Source organism: Eurytemora carolleeae, unplaced genomic scaffold (assembly GCF_000591075.1).
Source record: "Eurytemora carolleeae unplaced genomic scaffold, Eaff_2.0 scaffold8, whole genome shotgun sequence".
NCBI classification, from domain to species: Eukaryota; Metazoa; Arthropoda; class Copepoda; order Calanoida; family Temoridae; genus Eurytemora; species Eurytemora carolleeae.
In genome coordinates, this window is record NW_019396114.1 from 734,244 (window position 1) to 755,502 (window position 21,259).

At 33.7% G+C, this 21,259-nt stretch overlaps 1 protein-coding gene across 1 annotated transcript in view; it reads left to right on the forward strand.

Moving 5' to 3' along the window:
* LOC111695351 (colorectal mutant cancer protein) overlaps positions 1–13,833 on the forward strand; it is a 16,294-nt gene extending 2,461 nt beyond the window's left edge. Inside the window, exons 2-13 of the mRNA XM_023464656.1 lie at positions 437–511; positions 702–808; positions 2,862–2,973; positions 3,653–3,829; positions 8,243–8,396; positions 9,854–10,027; positions 10,525–10,773; positions 11,236–11,643; positions 12,567–12,742; positions 12,862–12,986; positions 13,329–13,470; positions 13,569–13,833. Of these exons, the coding sequence (XP_023320424.1) occupies positions 437–511; positions 702–808; positions 2,862–2,973; positions 3,653–3,829; positions 8,243–8,396; positions 9,854–10,027; positions 10,525–10,773; positions 11,236–11,643; positions 12,567–12,742; positions 12,862–12,986; positions 13,329–13,470; positions 13,569–13,707 (2,038 nt within the window). The 3' untranslated portion in view covers positions 13,708–13,833. The remainder of the gene's footprint in view (positions 1–436; positions 512–701; positions 809–2,861; positions 2,974–3,652; positions 3,830–8,242; positions 8,397–9,853; positions 10,028–10,524; positions 10,774–11,235; positions 11,644–12,566; positions 12,743–12,861; positions 12,987–13,328; positions 13,471–13,568) is intronic.
* Positions 13,834–21,259: the final 7,426 nt, after the last annotated feature.

Consider the following 21,259-nt stretch of genomic DNA (forward strand, 5'->3'; position numbering starts at 1 on the left):
GTCAAGTTTGAAATGACCATTTATATCAAAACTTTATATATTTGGTTTTATTTCATTATAGTTTACAATTTATTTTTCTTAGATTTGATAATTTTATGATTATTTTTATTTTAAATCCATGAATGAATTATGATGCATTGTTTCTGCATTTTAGTAAATAAAAGTATTTTATTATCCTTATCTTAACCTTTTTATTGTATAATGCCTTTTCATTTATCATCATTTTGGAATTCATTCTTTTTCTTTCCTATTACATCAGGGTTATTTCTTTATTGAGTTTGTATTATTGTAATTTTTTGAAATTCTGATTTTTTTTCTCGTTTAGGCCCGTTAAGAGTATTTTTAGGCAAATGGGTTAAAGAAAGTATTAAAAAGCCCATTTAATCCATACTGTACAATATGTTGTGGTACACTACTAAACCGGTTTTATTTGCAGGCGGGATCTGGAGAGCGTTTGCCGCGAACTGGATTTGGGGTTTACGGCGGACGCCATTATCCCGAATGATCATAGGTTCGTTTTCAAATTTTTCTTCTTTTCTTTTCTTTAAATAACGAATAATTTTGATAAGATTTTATCTATATTTCATTCTTAAAAGGACTGACTAATTGATTTCTCTTTGATCTTCAAGAAATTGTATAAATTAATTGATTGATTGATTTCTGTTTGATGAATTGATTGGTTAATTGAACTGCTAATTTAGAGGTCGTGTCTCTCAGCTTCAATTCCAGAAATATTTCTCAGCTCTTCCCGACTCTGTTATATTCAACGAAACCTCGAATTCATCTTACGAGAGCCTCAAACGTAAAGGTAAAAATCTGGAAGTAGTTTTACCGCGTAGACTAAAGTAAACTACTACTTATGCGCCGGTTCAAGTCCGGGAGAAGTGGTTAAACTAGGTCTATGCGGTTCATTCTATACATTAAACCTGGTTTATGAGACTGAAACTTAAGTTTGGCCTCAAATGGACTGTAGATGTAAATTCAAATAACCCTACGTTTTTAGAGAGATATAATTTTTTTAAAGATGATGCTTTTTTATTATTTATGCAGTTTTTCTGTATATTGCTGAGACAGTGAAAGAATTGTGAGAATTTAATATTTTTCAAGAAAGGAAAAAGACAATTTTTCCTAATTAAATAAAGGTTTAAAGGGTAGCGTTGTGGGCCGGATTTTTCACTTTTTAAATGATGGGTCCTGGGTCACAAGAAATTACATCTTGACAGTATTGTAGGTTGCACAATGTACAGTTTTGTACAAAAGTATTGTTAAATGACTTTGCTAATTATTTCACCAGACGCGCGCGCGATCCTCATATCCATCAAATGATTAAATAATATCATTAATTTTAGTTCACTTTTAGTACAAAATATTTACAATTGTGTGAAATTCGGTTTTAATGGTCGATCGTTAGACTCTCAAGCAACCAAATAACCAATGACGTGAAAATACAGCTGTACAGGCGTACACAATACAGCTGTACAGGCGTATACAAAACAGCTGTACAGGCGTATACAATACAGCTGTTCAGGCGTACATAATACAGCTGTACAGGCGTATACAATACAGCTGTACAGGCGTACACAATTTACAGCTGTACAGGCGTACACAATTTACAGCTGTACAGGCGTATACAACACAGCTTAACAGGCGTATACAATACAGCTGTACAGGCGTATACAATACTGCTGTACGTACACAATTTACAGCTGTACAGGCGTACACAATTTACAGCTGTACAGGCGTATACAATACAGCTGAACAGGCGTATACAATACAGCTGTACAGGCGTATACAATACAGCTGTACAGGCGTACACATTTTACAGCTGTACAGGCGTACACAATAGTCAGATAAATTTCTAATGCATCGTCTTTATGATTAGCAAACTCTTTTGTATTATTTATGTAAATAAACATAGTAGTATTATATTGATGGGTGGGGGGGGATGTTGAATATATATTAAATTATAAATATAAAAGCCTCCCTAATGAATCTAATTTAAAACCAGAATTTATATTCTGCATTTACAGTGCTGGAGGGTTCTTTTACGAGCAAACACTAAATTTAAATAAAATTTCAATTTTCTCTCGATAAAATCCTCAATCTGCTCGGTTTCAATCCATACATCTCAACTCTACCACCATTTTTCAACATTTAATTCAATTGCTGAAAGGACGGGAATGGGGAGGGGAGAGGTTCTTATTTTGTTCTTGTAAAATTTACCAATTTTTCTGTATTTTTTTGTATTTAAAGTAATTGTTGACTTTCGATGATTTTTGATTTTAAATAATTTGAGTTTACAGAATAATCTTTGTCTCTTTTTGAGCCTGGGGATTAATTAATTCTCCCATTAATCAATTAATTACCTAATTATCTAATTAATTATCTAATTAATATACTTGTCAGGCAATCTGTTAATTATGCAAAAATGATATAATTTGGTTTTTATTCTTTCATTCATTCGATGCAAATTTTGCACTTATTCCTTTACAGTGTGGCCATAAAATTCTAAGTTTTAGGTAAAATCTTGTAAGTTTGAAGACACATACATCTTATTAATTTTATTTTAAGACAAACAGTTTTTTTTATAAATTCAAGGTTTTTTTAGAATTTAAATGATAACATTTTTAAATGATCGATGGATTTATAGTTTTATTGATTTATTAATAAGTTGCTAGTTTGCTTGGAAAATGGAGGATTTGATTTATTAATTAGATTAATTGATTGATAAACTAATCAGTTGTTCAGTTGATATATATCAATTGATTGATTAATTAATAGGTCAATTAACAGATAAATTGATTTTGACTGACTTAATTATTCATGACTACGAAATGAATTGATTGATTGCTTGTTTCTAGATGTAGTGCGGAGTGGAGGATTCCAGTTTACCAGAGTACAGGAGTTTAGTTCAAGAGAGGAATACGAGGAGAAGATTGTTGAACTACATTCAGTTATTGCAGAACTATCCAGGTACACTCAATCACTCACACACTCACTCACCCACTCACTCACTCACTCACTCACTCAATCTCTCACTTTCTCACTCACACACTCACTCAGTCACTCAGTCACTCAGTCACTCAGTCACTCACTCGCTCACTCACTCACTCACTCACTCACTCGCTCACTCACTCACTCACTCACTCACTCACTCACTCACTTACTCACTTACTCATTCACTTACTCAATCACTTACTCAATCACTTACTACTTACCTACGCACTCACTCACTCACTTACTTAATTACTTACTTACTCACTCACTGGAAAGCACTTGTTTTAAGCTCAAGTTTTTCTGGCGTAATTGGCCAATTATTGATAGATTTTACGCTATGCAAATACTAGTTCATAGTGTACTGTACCGCACAATACAATTTACATAGTACAATTCATATTGCATTTGAAAGTTCTTCGACACCCTCTATTCTATATATATAATCTCTGTTTGCTTGTTTGTATGTGCGATCACAACTCATAAACCCCTGGACCAATTTGACCCATATTTGTGATTGGGGAACTCGGTAAAACCACCACGGGAACACTTTAAAAAAAAGTCTAAGCTAAGGAGTTGACTTTATGGGTTAAACTCCAGACAAAGCTGGGTTTCCATGCTAGTAAATATATATTTATTTAACCAGTTTATCATCTAGAAAGATGGATGAGAGGACAGAGGACGTGATCCACGAGGAGAGTGAGGACGCTCAATCCTTCACCACAGACTCATTCGTGGACGAGGGTAGGGACGAGGACGATAGAGAGGACGAGTTCGAGGATTATACTAGCCTCGCTTTCGAGCGCGATCTCGAGACCAATTCAAAATCATACAGGTTCAAACTTTTAATAAAAATAACTTTCGTCTTTATTCCGATATATTCGGATATATTCGGATATATTCGGATATATAACATTGACATTTTCGTATACTTTGTATCCGCAGACTAACCCAGATTTTACGATTCAATTACAATATTCATTAAAACTTTCTTAAATGTTTCCCCTTCGTTATTTCTGACCCCTGAAATTCCCCCTGCTCCTAACCCTAAACTCCTTCTCCCCTCCCCCTCCTTTCTGCTCTAAACCTCCCCCCTCCCGTAAACCCCCCTGGCCCTTTCACCTGGCAAAATTTAAGCTGAAACAGCATTAATACTTAATACTTTTCGCTTAGACATATTAATTAGTAATAAATATAAAATCTATACAGAGACTTAAGATATCTTAATTAGTAATAAATATAGATGATACAATTATCCTGATTATTAATGAGAGTGTTAAAAATTCACTTAAAGGGACTGTACGCTCAACTTCAAATAATCCTCAACTTACAGAGTTCCAGGTCCGATTCTCAACGTAACCATTAGATCTTTTTGTGGGAAAATATTATATTTTTTTTTCTGAAAATTGTTTATTTTCAATTGGGGTTTCCCTTAAAACTGACTTGCTTCAGAAACAATAAAGGAGAACAGCGATATCTTCCTCATTGATACTCAGATTTGAGGTTTTAAAGGTACTGTTCTGAATCAGACATGCCACTTTTTTCTAAATCCCTTTCTGCAATTTCTATGTTTTAAAGTGTATCTTGCCACTATAAATCAAGATCTTATTAAACTATAAATGTAGAATTTAATCTTATTCCAAATTATGATAAATTAAATCTAATATTCAGTTTAATCAGTAACTGGTATTAAAAGGTTAATAATGACTTCTTTATCATTTTCGACAAGGGCAGTTTAAAAAGAGTTGTAACTATTGTATTATAATAAGTTTTTAGCGGTGTCTTTCAACATCTTTTATGAAGTTTTTAGATCTTGTTTCAACTTATTTTTAGTCATGTTTTCTTTAAACTAAACTCTGTAATATGAAACCTTAACATCTTCTCTCACTTTTGTTCAAACAAGTTAAAACACATTTTTTACTTTCCATTTATCTATCTATCTATTTATCTATTTATATATTTAACATACTTTAAAATGGTGTTCGAATCTTAAAAGTTCATTAATGTCAAGGTTTGCATCCAAAAAGCTTTTAAAAAAATGAAAGGATATATTTTGTTAAAATTCTTACACTTTCTTGCACATAGTCATAAATAATTAAAAAACAGTCCTTAGAGATTCTTTTACATTTACTTTTTAAGGTCTACATAAAAAATAATTGGATTACTGATGTTCCAAGACTGATTAGGTTCAATCTCAAACGCTGCGTGGACCAAAGACGACTTGATCATTGTTCTAAAAATGTTTTTTTTGACCTTCTTGTATCTGGTAGCAGAGACAATAGTTTTGCAGGGGTTTGATTAACACGGAAATATCACGGTTCAAAGGTTTTAATTATCATATTATGCAGTGCTGTGTTTTTATTAGTGTGTACTAGGTTAACCCAAGGGCCGGACGTAATTTCATGACATTTTTACCGCAAAATAAAATAGAGGGTTTGGTCCAAATAATGGTTGTTTTTTCAAGATTAGTACTAATATATTCGGATATATAACATTGACATTTTCGTATACTTTGTATCCGCATTATACATATATTCGGATATATAACATTGACATTTTCGTATACTTTGTATCCGCATTATACATATATTGGTGGATTGAAAGATGATTGATTTAATGATCACAACCATTCATTGGCATTCATATTTTTCTAAATTTATGCAGAATTCTCCCATTTTATTATTGATAAAAGAATATTCAAAATTTTTGTATTCCTTGATCTTGAGTCAGTGAATAGTGTTTCGAACTTTCCGACTTAATGCACTGTGTATTTAATAGGGTTAATTTTAGCTGCAAAAAATACAAAATGTCTTTGTGACATTTTTATTATCTTTAATGCTCTTCCGTAGTTTTAAGACAGAGGCTTGGAATGTTAAAACATGAGAGGGGGGGATAAATATGCAGAGGATAGGGGGGAGGGGTGCATTTAGAAGGAGAATTTAGTTAAAAAGCAACAACGACAACGAGAAGAAAATCATATCCTGTCCTTTCCTGTCCTATTCTGTCCTATTCTGTCCTATTCTGTCCTATCCTGTCCTATCCTCTCATATCCTGTCCTATCCTGTCCTATGAGGTAGCTGACATATACCATTTAAAAGATTTATTTAGAATTTAATTTTAAAACACATCTCTAGCTTTATACCTTCAGGCCTTTAAGTAATTCAAAGCCGATTATCTTAGTATTGTGTGCCTTTGATTTGATTTTGCTCTTGAAATCTTAGAATATTTTTATTTCTCAGATTCTTTATGTTTGTTTGTTTGTTTGTTTGTTTGTTTGTGTAAGACTACAAAGCCTTAAAAATGTTGTAAGGAAACCAAACAGTGCTCTGAACCCCCTTGGAAGAATCCCCCCCCCGTCCCCTCCTACTTCTGAAATTAAACGTGTAAACTAGACAGCTGGTTTGATGGGGTTGATTTATGTTTTAATTAATTAAAATATAAATATAGAGACTTTAGATAAAAAAATATTGCGTGCTTTGCCTAATTATGGAGATAATTTGACTATTTGTTTTAGCTACAACAAAATTGGATCCAGACCTAGATAGCCCTATACAATATATACTCTGCAGTTACTAGGGTCGTGGGCTGAAACCTATTTTTTACACATTAAAAATGATTTATGAAGTCACGGCGCGAAGAAGAAGTTTTTTTTTGTGGAATCAATTTGTTTTTATTTCTATCTATCTATCTTTCTGTTCAACTATCTGGATTATCTGTCTGGAAGGTCTAAATGTTTATCTATCTGTAATTTTATCTGGTTGTATGGTTTATCTATCTGGTTTATCCATCTGATTAGTTATTTAATTGATTTATCTGTTTATCTATCTGTTTATCTTTCTGTTTATATATCTGTTTATCTTTCTGTTTATCTATCTGTTTATCTATCTGTTTATCTATCTGTTTATCTATCTGTTTATCTATCTGTTTATCTATCTGTTTATATATCTGTTTATCTACCTGTTTATCTTTCTGGTTTATCTATGGATTATCTATTTGTTAAACTATCTGTTTATCCATCTGTTTGAATATCTCGTTGATCTATCTGTTTATATATCTGGTTTATCTATCTGCTTATCTATCTGTTTATTTATCTGTTTATCTATCTGTTTATCTATCTGTTTATTTATCTGGTGGTCTATATGGATGATCTTGTATCTATCTGTGTATCTATCTGATGGTTTATATGGATAATCTTGTATCTATCTGTTTATCTATCTGGTGGTCTATATGGATAATATTGTATCTATCTGTCTATATAACCTTTACCCTGCTCCCTGCCCCCTGATCTATATGTCTGTTTTGTTTACAGTATGACATGTGAATACACGGGGATTCTNGATGGGGGGGGGGACAATTTAACATTTTTTTCTTGTACGGTGAATTAGGTTATTGAAAAAAACGAACCAGAAAAGGGACTATGGAATATTATAAAAATTTAATCGAGTTATTTAAAACATTGTTAAAAAAAGTTTTACTTTAAATCTTATTCTTGGTATAAAAATTAAAAGTATCATCATTTTGTGGACCTCTGTATAGTCACAAAGCTTTTTGTAAAGATGACAAACGTATTTTCCATTTTCTGAATTCTTCCTTATCCCTCGATACAGCACACTACATGGGTCCTTCAGCTTATCAAGCCAGATAGGCTTCAGGCTATATGGCATATTCACTGTGTCAAGAATAGATTTAAGAATTTAAAAATGTGTAAATTAGACGTTTCTGTAAGTTCCTCATTCATTCATTTATTCATCTGTTCATTCATCTATTCGTTCATCTACCCTTTCATCCTTTCATCCTTTCATTAATTCTATTATCCTTTCATTCATCCCTTCATTTACTTATTCATTCATTTATTCATATATCCTTTCTTCCTTTCATTCATTCATTTATCTATCCTTTCATTCATTCATCTATCCTTTCATCCTTTCATTCTTTCATTCATTCATTTATCTATCCTTTCATTCATTCATCTATCCTTTCATCCTTTATTCTTTCATTCAGTCATTTATCTATCCTTTCATTCATTCATCTATCCTTTCATCCCTTCATATATCCTTTCATTCATTCATCTATTCTTTCATCCTTTCATTCATTCATTTATCTATCCTTTCATTCATTTATCTATCCTTTCATTTATTCATCTATCCTTTCATCCTTTCATTCATTCAATTATCTATAATTTATCACTTTCCTTAATTTCTGTAAAAGGTTTGAAGATTTTTCTGAAACATTTTTTTCTGATTTTTAGGAGACGACAGCAGGAAATAAAGGAGCAGGAGAAGTTAAAACAGGAGCAGGAGCGCCAGATGTTGGAGCAGGAGAGGCTTGAGTTGGAGCAGGAGCGGTTGGAACTGGAGGAGAAGGTTCGAAAACAGGATCAGGAGCTGCTTCTCGTCAAACAGGTCAGAGTTGATTTTTTTTATATTTCAGTGGTTAAAATGTTTATACTTTTAATCCCTTTATAGTGCCCTCAGTCTGTTTGGCTTAAGCCGTTGGAATCTGTCAACCCTTTCTTGAAATTGAAATTTCTTAAAACTTTGTAAAGGAATTGTGTCTTTGCCGCAAGCTCAAATTTTCTAATCCCTATATCTTAGCCACCTTATTATGTAAACCTTCGATATTTCAAACTTATATTAATTGATCTGACAAAATTCATAGTTTGAAATATCAAAGGTCTACAAAATTTGGTTGCAAAGATACATGGATTAGAAAATTTGAGTTTGTGGCAAAGACTCAATTCCTTTTTAAAATGACACTTTTTTTACAAAACCAGTGGAGTTAAATTCAATCTACTCCAACCCTGTCTAAGTCTTTAACCCGTCTTTTATTTGTCAAACTCAAAAAAACAAAAGATTCAAAAGTTCTCTGTGTTAGCCTCGCGGTTCTTTATGCGAAACCAGTATTATTTTAGATTATTTGAAAATTACAGAAATAAAAAACTAAGCCTTTAGAGCGCTTCGGGCGCATCTTCTTTTTCAATTTTGAACATTTTCTCTTTGTATAACATTGTGAAACAAAAACAAAAAAAGTTCGCGGATTTCATAAAAAAATTTCGTGGATTTTGAAAATTTATTGGAAATCGAATTTTGTTGGAGGCAAATTTTTGAAATTTTGATTATTCATAAACCTTCATGGGGTCAGTTGTGCTGGATCGGTTCAGGCGTTTTGACGTTTATTGGATCCAAAAAAACAGACAAACTTAACAAAGAGACAAGCAAAGTATATATAGACAATATATATATATATATATCTATGGAGTCCTACTTAACTCCTACACTGACTTTTAAATCTTGTTTAAATCCCCCCTGGCTCCTAAATCTACTCCTAAACTCCCCGTAACTAATTTTAAATTGCTCCGTCCACAATTCTTTTTTGATTAATCTTCTCCATATAGGAATACAAACTTGCACGTAATTCTTAATTCATTATTTCATTTCTTCACTCCCCCAAACCCCTAATGCTTCTAATGCCCGTCTTCTTTTTTTCAGACCAGACCCCTATATCCTTTACACACTTAGCCATCCCCCCCTTTCCTGCTTATTTCTCCCCACAAAAAGGGTTTTTTAAAGGGCGTTACTTAACCTAAGATTGTTGAGTGTTTTCAAGAAAATTATATTCCAAGATCTTCATGATAAATAGTTGCTTTGTTAGGTGAAAATTAAATCAGTTTTTATTGCTGAGTAACGGCCGAACTATCACAGGTGTTTTCATTTTGTCTGATTCAGTCTTTTCAAGTCTGCTACTTTTCTTGTTTTTTTTTTTACAGCTTTCTATTTCACCTTGCTACCTTTTGTATGTAGCCCAATTTTTTCTTTTTTTCCTTTATATTAATTTTGTCTTAAATTGTTTTCTGATTCAGGAGAGAGACTCCTACAGGAGGCAGGTTGGTGACCTGATGGCCACCTGTGAGTACCAGGAGGCCAGGATGGAGGGGAAGGAGGCGAAGGAAGGGGAGAGGAACTGGGACAGAAGGAGTTTAAGACGGAAGAACAAAGACAAAGTACGAAAGAGAGCTGAGGACGAAATTAAAAATGTAAGTGTAACTTCTTAACCAATTTTGAGAGAACAAGACAATTCTGGAATATGAAGACGACTTTTAGACTCAAATTATGACTTTAAACAGTCCAAAGAACTTGAGACGCAGCAATTGTGCATTGTAAACAGACCCATTAACTTAGTTAGTGGTTTGATGAGTTTTAATACAACTTTTTGCTTTTGCTTAGTAACAACATCAAATAGCTTCCTATTCGTTCAGTTTTCTGGTTCTCTCAGTAGGAAAATCGTTCTAGTAAAAACTTAGATTTGTGAATTATTGTAAAATGTGCAGATTGTGCAATATTGATAAGACTAGAATAGCAAAGCCAAGGACCATGCAAATGTATTTTAATGAATCCAAGTTACCATTTTTATTTTGAAAAGGAAATAGACATTAATCTTATTTTTGCTTCAACTCTTCTATTAAATTTCAAGGCACATTTTTAAAAGAAAAAAACAAATTAAAAAATCAAGAATAAATAATTCTGTTTCCAGGTTGGATCAAGAGAAGCTTGTATATCTCCGGTAGCGACCTCCTCCCCCCTACCTCCAATTCATCCTGCCCTCTCCGTCCACCTACCTGGACCTTCATCCATGCTCCCCGGCCTTCCTGGACCTCGAGCTATCCTCTCTGGCCTCCCTGCACACCTTCCAGAGGCAGAATTTGCCTCCAAATGTCTCGAGTTTGAATTTGAAATCGAGAAAATTAACTCTCATGTTGAACATTTAAAAAGCCAAAATAAGGTAATTTTTTTGTAAAAGAAATGCTGTTTAGTATTTTTGTCGATTTTTGTTTTTGTTGTCCTTGTTGTTCTTGTTGTTCTTGATGTTCTTGTTGTTCTTGTTGTTCTTGTTGTTCTTGTTGTTCTTGTTGTTCTTGTTGTTCTTGTTGTTCTGGTTGTTCTTGTTGTTCTTGTTGTTCTGGTTGTTCTGGTTGTTCTGGTTGTTCTGGTTGTTCTTGGTGTTCTTGTTGTTCTTGGTGTTCTTGTTGTTCTTGTTGTTCTTGTTGTCCTCGTTGTGTTTCTTGATCTTGTTGTTCTTCTTGTTCTTGTTGTTCTTGTTGTTCTTGTTGTTCTTGTTGTTCTTGTTCTTCTTTTGTTCTTGCTGTTCTTGTTGTTCTTGCTGTTCTTGTTGCTTTTGTTGTTCTTGTTGTTCTTGTATTTTTGAGTCTTGTTGTTCATGTATTTTTTAATCTTGTTGTTGTAGGTTTTGAACCTAGCTCTGGCAGAGTCTCGCAGCACCTGTGATGGTTTGACGGAGCTCCTCGGAAAATATGAGAGTAACAATACTGCTCTACAGCTCTCCTTGTCCTACTGTGACACTATGATAGAGAGTTACGACGTGCTGGTCGCTCTACTGGAGACTACAGACCAGGGGCGTTCTCCAGGACGGAGTAATAGAAAAAAGGCGGAAACAGTGGCTAGACATCTTCTATCCAGAGCAGAGAGAACCCGTCCTGACTCAGGGTTTGCTGTTTCACAGCTAGACACAACTTGGGATAGCTCAGGGTACAGCCAAACCACTAGTTCCTGTTCAACCAGCAGTAGTAGTATGGAGCAGGAGCAGGATATGGTGGAAGAAAATAGGATTAGAGAGTACATATCACAGCTCAAGGTATACATATGTATAGTACACCTTTAAGGGATTCTTAACGTAATTGTATCCGAACCCTCTTTTTAAAAATCGAACGTACATTTTTTCATTTATCTTCATCGAACATACATTTGTTATTCTTTTCATCAAGCATGCTTTTATTCATTAATTTTCTTATTCATAATGTATCTATCCATTTTTCTATCACTTCTGCTGAACTATATCGATTATGAAAACAAAGAAATATTTTTATTGGGCGCTCTTCAGAGTTTCCTTTATATCATATTGGAAATTTGTTTGAAGGGGACCATCTTCTTTCTTCGAAGGGGGGGGGGGGGTGAGAGGGGGGTTTATAAGTTGTTAGTCAGTTCTTAACTTCTTTTATTTTAAGAATTTGGGTCAAGAATATTAGATTCTTATTAATCTAATTTCAAGTTTCACAGTTCTCTCAATGTTTTAAAATAATGTATAAAGGATTTGAGTCTTTGCCACAAACTCAGAATTTCTATTCCCTATATCTTTGCAACCCAATGCTGTAGACCTTAGATATTTCAAACTACGAATTCTGGAAGATAAAATAATCTAAGTTTGAAATATCAAAGATTTGCACCATCAAGTTGCTAAGATATAAGGATTAGAAAATTTGAGTTTGTGGCAAAGCTAATCAAATCCTTTAAAAACCATTATTTTATTGTTATTCTGGTAATATTTCCCATCACGTGAAAATATTATAACTCCTTCTAATGAAGAGTTGTTACGCAGAACAAAGATGTTTTTAATTTCTAATATGTAACCGAATAAACTTGCTTTTTCTCATTAAATACGTAAAATCAAAACTAGTGGAGCTACGAGGTCACACAGTCCCACCAGTAATGTTGCATAAATTAGACATTCTCCTTCTGTTTGTTTGCAGTAATATCTGTAATATATCTATGTCTGTTAAGGTTGGACGAGCTGGTGTACAAGCTACAGTACTAGAGCTAGAGAGTGTACACGGTATGCTGGAGCCCAGGGACCAGGAGCTCGTCAAGGGAGGTGTTCAGCATACTCAGGAGGAACTAGAGGTAGCTGTTCTACTACAGGAGATATGCTCTATAAGGGAGGAGAGGGCAGATATCAGGTATTATAATTATTATTATTATTATTATTATCATTGTTATTATTATTAAATTGTTATCATTATTATTATTATTATTATTATTATTATTACTATTATTATTATTATTGTTATTATAACAGAGCGAAGCTGTATCTTGTATCCCGGGAGAAGGACGGGTTGGAGCTAGAGCTAGAGCAGGAGAAGGAGAAGCAGAATATTCTCCTAACCAGGATACAGATACAGGAGGAGAACCAGGGGTTCAAAGGTAAACCATCTATCAATCTATAATGGATATTTAATATTTAGTTGAACTTTAGTCACTTGAATCGCCGGACACCCCTGGACGAGTTATCATTATATTTTCTTCATTTAATTGTAGCTTAGTTCTCAATTTCTTACATCTTATTAATCTGCACTGTACTGTACTGGTACTACTGTGCAGTGACCTCGTTATACGCAGAATATTAAAATTTATTTGGTCACATATTTCATATTACAATTATGTAATCCCAAAAATGGAGTCTAATAATCCTTAAATAGATAAAGACTTCAGTTAAAAACCTCCCCTTCATTAAGTTTAAAATTTTTTTATTTGATATTTGTCTAGGTGAGTTTACAGAAGAGAGAGAGTCCGTGTTACAGGACAGAGTTCAGAATCTTCTTAAAACCCTTGAGAAGGTTAATAAAACTTCTGAACTAAGGCAGAAACAGTCCCTTGGCCTGATAGAAGACCTCAAAAGAGCAAACAGGTAAAAATCAAAAAGCAAATTACTTCTTCTAATCCAAAATAAATATAAATCCAAATTTTTTTAAAATCCAAAAAGTGTAATTTTTATTTTATTTTTAGTTTACTAACAACTGCACTGGAACAAGCAAAGCGGAAGTACTACAACAAATTAAGAAAACTTGAAAGCAAAATGTCAGGACAGAAAACTGACACCATCTCTTCTGCAAGCTTGTGTTCAACCAAAAGTACAAAAAGTTGAAAATTAAATAAAAGGATTGGAAGAGACTTGAAGTGATATTTTAAACTTTGTTCGTTGTGAACCTTAAAAGCATAATATACCAGTATTATTATAGTCTATCAAAAATATATGTGTTATTAATTATGATCTTGGCATTTTTATCTATTAAAGTTTAAAACAATAAGTACATTGCAATTTACTTACAGTTTAAAGCATCAAGGGAACTCAGAACAGTCAGGTTCGTATACTCTCTCCATTTTCTTGTGGCTGAGTACAACCCTGTGGAATAACATGGCAGTACACCCTACTTGGAAAAAAGAAAATAATAGTGCAGAGAAGGGGGGTTTCTCTACACTTCTCTTCCCCTCCCTCTTGAAAATATTGAGACGGGAACTCTGTAAACTCTGGATAGAGACGGGAACTCTGTAAACCCTGGATAGAGACGGGAACTCTGTAAACCCTAGATAGAGACGGGAACTCTGTAAACCCTGGATAGAGACGGGAACTCTGTAAACCCTGGATAGAGACGGGAACTCTGCAAACCCTGGATAGAGACGGGAACTCTGTAAACCCGGAATAGAGAAAGGAACTCTGTAAACCCTGGATAGAGAAAGGAACTCTGCAAACCTTGGATAGAGACGACGGGAACTCTGTAAACCTTGGATAGAGAAAGGAACTCTGTAAACCCTGGATAGAGACGGGAACTCTGTAAACCTTGGATAGAGACGGGAACTCTGTAAACCCTGATAGAGACGGGACCTCTGTAAACCTTGGATAGAGACGGGAACTCTGTAAACCTTGGATTAGAATACTGATGGGTGTGCACCATGCACTACGATACCAGTTGCTACTCTGCCGGCTGAAAGGAAAATATTGATGTAGACGAGGCCATATTCTGAAGCAATGTGTCCGAGATTAACTTACAGGAACCAAAATTCTTTTGTCGAAAATATCCACTCCTAGCCTAACCTTTCCTATCCCATTTGTCATTATAAAGGCGGAATTCTGACAATGAAAATCCTCAGAAATTTCAAACCCCGCTTAGTGCAGTGAATTTTTTTCCCCGCAACTTGTAAGAATATTGGACGATGAATTTATGGTTGAACCTGAACCTTCAATTAGTTGAGTCAGACATTCCAAGCAAACTGAAAACTGCAGTGCATCTAAAAAGAAGTTAATAAAAGTCAGAGAAAAAAATTATTGCTCTTTTTAAAATTTTGTTTAAAAAAATGTATTCAAAAATTAATTGTAAAAAGAAATTATAGTTTAAAAACGAAATATGACCATGAATATGTGGAAAGGCAAAGATTTGTAATTAAATTTAAAAAATTACAATTTTTTCATACTACATTTTTTTCTTCAAAAATACGGAAATTCCAATACAGATGTAAAACAAATCTGATATTTTTGTCTTACAGTTCTTGTTCTTATTTAGCATTTCTCGGATTTGGCTTTGTTCTACTATTCTCATTTTTAAAGTTCATGATGTTAATTTGCATTTAAAGTTAATTGTTGTTTTTATCATTTTTATCATCAAAAAGTTGGTTGCTAAACATTGTGGTCAGGAAGCACAAAGGGAATTGTGGTTTTAACAATAATCTATGATTCTATACTTAGATTTGAAAAGTTAGCTTGCATAATATATAAGTTAGCTAGCTAGGAAAGCAATGTTGGCTAGTTAGCATCAAAATAAAAAATAGCTGATTAGTTATAAAGAAAAAGTTAGCGAGGAAGCTGGAAAGAAACCCCTAGCTAGTTGGCTTTAAGGTAAAATAGTTAGTTTTTCAGACAGAAAAATCAAATTTTTTAATGCAGGGGGGCTCTGCTCCTCTGCGATCCCCAACCTCGTTAACTTGGTTTCACTTGGTGCGCCCCCCCCCCCTCTACAAAAACGCCCTGACACGGGCCTGTAGCTAGCTAAATGAAAATGTTAGTTAGCTAGCTAGAAAGTGATAACTAACAGTTAGCTATGAAGGAAATGTTAATTAGATAGATTGCTAGCTAGAAAGTTAAAAATGTCTGATAGCAATAACAATGTTTTGTGTGTAGACTGTAGAAGATAAGGACTCATGGATTAAAGGATTCGGGGTTTAGAAGATAAAAATATTCAATTAAATAAAATATTAAATATGTCTCTCTTCTTTCATCTTCATTCTTATCTTAATAACATCCTGACTATCGGATTGTCTGTCAAACTTAATGTCGTCTGTCAACCTTAATGTTCGTCTGTCAACCTTAATGTCTGTCTGTAAACCTGTCTATCTATCTGTCCACCTGACTATCTATCTGTCAATGTGTTGAGTATGAGGAGTTTGATGCGAACTGTGACGGAATGAACCGGTTCAATTCATTAGTGGAATTCTTCTCCTCCTTCTCTCTTTTCCTCTTCTCCTCTCCCCCTTTCTTCTTCCCTACCTCTTCTCATATTCTCCTTTTCTCCTCTACCCCTTTCCTTTTCTCCTATCCCCTTTTCTTCTTCCCTTCCCCTTCTTATATTCTCCTTTTCTCCTCTCCATCTTTCCTCTTCTCCTCCCCCCTTTCTTCTTCCCTACCTCTTCTTATATTCGCCACTTCTCTTCTCCCCCTTTCCTTAATTCTCCTATCCCCCTTTCCTTGTTTCCTCTTTCCTTTCCCTTCTTATATTCTCCTCTTCCCCATTCATGTCCCCTTCCCTTTTCCCTTTCCTTCTTATATTCTTCTCTTCCCCTTTCCCTTCTTCCCTTTTCTTCTTCTCATTCCCTTTCCTCTTTCCTATCCCCTTTTCTTCTTCTTTAGTTTTATTTTCATTCCCCTTGATTTATATTCCTCTTTTTCTTCTCTTTAACTTAATTTCTGTATTTTTCTATTTTCTTTAATTATGGGTTCTTTTTATATTTCCTCTTTTTATATTTCGTCTTTTTATATTTCCTCTTTTTATATTTCGTCTTTTTATAGTTCCACTTTTTCCAGTCCTTATTCAACTTATCTTTTTTCATGTTCTCTAATCCCGTTCTAACAGATAGACAGATAGACAGATAGACAGATAGACAGATAGATAGATAGACAGATAGACAGATAGACAGATAGATAGATAGAAAGATAGACAAACTACATTCAGAGATAACTTAATTTTAATTTGTGAAATAAAGCCATAAATTTAGCTTCAAAGAACTTTATTCTGAATATAATTTCTTTTGTTAATTTCACATGTTTCCTTTCAGTTAAGATATTTATGCGAACCAAAGATTTATCGAAAAGAGATAATTTATGCAAAATATAGGAAATTTTTAGAGAAAATATTTCACAAATTTCGTAAATTTTTGGAAAATATAGGAGCAAAGGGAAATATTGAAAAACGAAAAAATACGCACAGCGAGATAGGAATAGGAGGACGGCTTCTTGTCTCTAGTTTTGACTCTAGATATTGTCCAATGACCATGAGAACGGCAATTGTGCAGTTTAAACAGACCAATTTCACGTAAAACGCGATTTAATAAGTTACTAGTTGCTTTGTAACAACATCAAATACACTTTATTTTTGCAGTAATGTACATCTTCCTATTCCACACTTTTCTGATTCCCAACGTATTAATACTGTTATGTTGTTAGCAAAGTTTTGTACTTAACCACAGTATGCATTAATACTGTTCGCTGTACATTCACACTGATATCTGTACATATCTTTCTTCTGTGCCTGTGCACTGAAGTGTATAATATCCCCGAGGTATGGTTAGCACTGTATGGGGTTGATTTCTGAATCTTGATTTCCAACTAATACGATTAATCACCCTGTATATATATATATATATACAGGGTGTCCCAAAAAGCATGGGAATTTGTAAATCATTTTTTGCTTACTAGGAGAGCTGTAATCCATAGATGAGTTTCGTTTGCTAGAGATAAGAATTTTTTGTTAAATATTTTGATTCCCTTCTGCTGTACTCTGTAAAATTAGAAATTCATGTTTACAAACACATTACAGTTGTTCCTCTTAACTACGTTTCTTCCAAAATTATACAGACACATCATACAATGTTTTGCAGAAAAACAAAACAAAACAAATTCTTAACAAAGACGATTTCGAATTCGTCTCTCTTAATTCCCATGTTTATTGGGACACCCTGAATATAATTCTGTAGATCAGAGGATATTAACCATCAGACCTCACATCATTAGGATTCAGATCTAAATACGCATGTACGCAAGGACTGTAAAGGATTTTATCTTTGTATTATGCATAATTGATCTAAATCCACTGGACCACTGCATTTATAAATTGTCAACCATGTAAGTACCAATGTAAGCGGAACTTTGCCTATCTAATTCAAAGGTTTTCAATCTCTCACGCAGACATTTATGTGAAGTTTACCAATTAGAAGTGTCCTGCAGTTCTAAAGTGTAAAAGTATTAATACGGTTACATCGAAGGCCTGGCCAGGGAGTTGTGACACTTGAAAGTAGACCCAGTCTTGAAAATTGATGCAACTTTACTAGCAGTCTGTTAACAAGCATAACTTTCAGTCGCCATATTTTGTTTCTTTGGTTACAACCATTAAATTATTTTTAAAGGTAGAGCCTAACATCAATTTGATTAAATATCAAAGGTGAATATTGACGTTTGCAATTGAATCTGAAGTTTAAAGAAAAGAACATAAAAACAATCAAAAAAAGGTAGAGCAGCTCAACACTTTTAATTGGCCGATACGGATATTTTTTTCACTACAAAAGTCGACACACTCAGTTAAGAATTTTGAGGCAAATCAATCTAGGGGTTTATGAGTTATGATCGGAAATACAAACAGACAAACAGAGATTACTACTTAATTCACTTTTATTTTTTTTATCAGCTAAATACGGGAAGTAAGTTCACATCAACTGCACGTAATCATGATTGAATCTAAACCTTTGATATGTTTATTAAAAGAAGTTGGAAACATTTGTAGACAGATAGGTAGATAGATGGTTACACAGATAGATAGATAGATCTCTAAATAGATTTGTAGATTTTAGATAGATATCATGATAGCTTCATAAACAAAACCATTTATATCACAGCGGTGGGTTTAAAATGATTATATGGATACAAACTTGTAGATATATAGATAGATAGAGATACAGATAAATAGATAGATAGATAGATAATAGAATTAAGGAAAATAGATGGATAGGTTAGAAGATAGAGAAAAAGAAAGATCCCTCCGACCTTATAATATCATAGGATCCCTTCAACCTTATAAAAACATTGGATCCCTCCAGCCTTGTAATATGACTGGATCCCTCCAATCCAACCGTGTTGTATCTCTGGATCCATCCAATCCAACCTTGTAGTATCACTGGATCCCTCTAATCCAACCGAGTAATATCACTGGATCCCTCCAATCCAACCTTGCAGTATCCCTGGATCCCTCCAATCCAACCGAGTAATATCACTGGATCCCTCCAATCCAACCTTGCAGTATCCCTGGATCCCTCCAATCCTACCTTGTAGTATCACTGGATCCATCCAATCCAACCTTGTAGTATCACTGGATCCCTCCAATCCAACCGAGTAATATCACTGGATCCCTCCAATCCAACCTTGCAGTATCCCTGGATCCCTCCAATCCAACCGAGTAATATCACTGGATCCCTCCAATCCAACCTTGCAGTATCCCTGGATCCCTCCAANAAAATGGGAGAGGACAAATTTTTGTCGGCCCAGGTATAGGGCTGGGAAAGATGGGAGGGGGTGATGATTAAGAATTTGCTTCCTTAGCAGATGCTTTAGCCTTGCTTTTCCCACATTCAATCTTTAAGTAAGCAGTGTGAAACTAAAAGAAATGACAAAGATTATATTTCTGTTGTTAAATATACTTAAAATAGTCTAAATCTAGTTTTAAAATTCGAAATTATTCCCTAGACAAAAGAACTGCATACTCACCACAAACTCTAATTCTCCAATCATCATTTTTACAGCTTGTTTGATTTGTCAAACTTTTAGCAAAGTATAAAGTTTATCAAAGGTTTACTGCATCAGATTGCAAGTGTTCAAATTCTTATTTATGTCGTTTTGAAATATATTTTTACTGTAGTGTATATATATATTTGATTTACAGCTGACCCTTTCAACTTTTGTCTGCTCGATCAAGGTTGAATGAGATATCCCTATTATTTCCTTATTATTTTCCTTTTCTATTATAAGGTGAAGTGCGGATTTATGCTAAAAACGACAGAAAAGCGATGATATTATTTTTCTTATTGTTTTTCCAGATAAAGTTGTGTTGTGAATCATTCCATTCTTTCAACGGAGGATCACTTAACATTTCTTTATAAAAAAGGAAATATGGAATCAGATTTCAATTTAATTTTTAACAAATTAAAAATGAATTAAATATTTCTGTCCCAGGGTTCATGACTTGTCATCAATCATAAAACTTATCCTCCATGAAATATAAATTTGTGAAATATTTAGAATTTAGTCCGAGTTGTCAGATTTATACAAATGTGTTGAAGGTATTTAGATGAGACATTACATATCTTTGAAATTCCTCAAATGGGAGGGGGGGGGGAGTACTTGCTGGAATCAAGACAGATTTAAACAAATCTTCATATATTCCGACCCAGTGTTCAATATACTCTTTTTCCTCGCATTTTTGAAATATTTTAGTTTAATCTGAAAGATACAAATAACACATAAAAGTACTTCGATATTTAAAAAAAAATTATAAAAAAATAGTATAACAGAGTCTGAAACTAAAGAATGCGCGAATTTTAAGTTCGAGGTTAAAAGTTCTGTAAAATAATGAATAGCTACTTAAATAATAAAATTTCTCAATTTTTAAATTTGAATTTTTCCTAAAATCTGAACCAATCAGAGAAAAGGATTTACGGAGAATATTACATAACCATCGCTAATCAGCTGTTATTACGTAACCGAAAACAAAACATATTACGAGTTACAACCGTTTTTTGGGTTTACATGCAAAAATAAATTTATCTAAAACGTGAAATTTCTTTAACAAGGTTTTCACTTTTAAATATATCATAAAGTTGAATACCGCTTTCTCAGCTGTATGATGATTGAATAATAGACAAATAGGGAAAATGCAGGATTTCAAGATTTTAACCCTGTGTTTAAATTTTAACTCGTCGATTTCGGCGATGAATAAATAAGGAAACAAATATTTTATGAAAGGATGTGAGAAAGAACTTACCTGCGTTATCGAACTCTCCACAATAGTTTGGAGCAGAGAATAGTGTTACAAGTTGACGTTTAGCAAAGAACTCGTAACCATCCTCTACAACCTGAGCAATCAATCAATCAATCAATCAATCAATCAACCAACTCAACCAACTCAATCAACCAACTCAATCAATCAATCAATCAATCAATCAATCAATCAATCAATCATCAAATTAAACATACAAACTATGAATAAAAAGTATACGAGACTATCATCAAATCAATCAACCATAATCAGTTAACCATCAAATCGATCAATCGACCGACACTTAAATCAATCAACTAACAGATCAATCAATTATCAATCATGTCAATCAATCATCAATCATGTCAATCAATCATCCAGTCAATCAATTATATTGTCAATCAATTA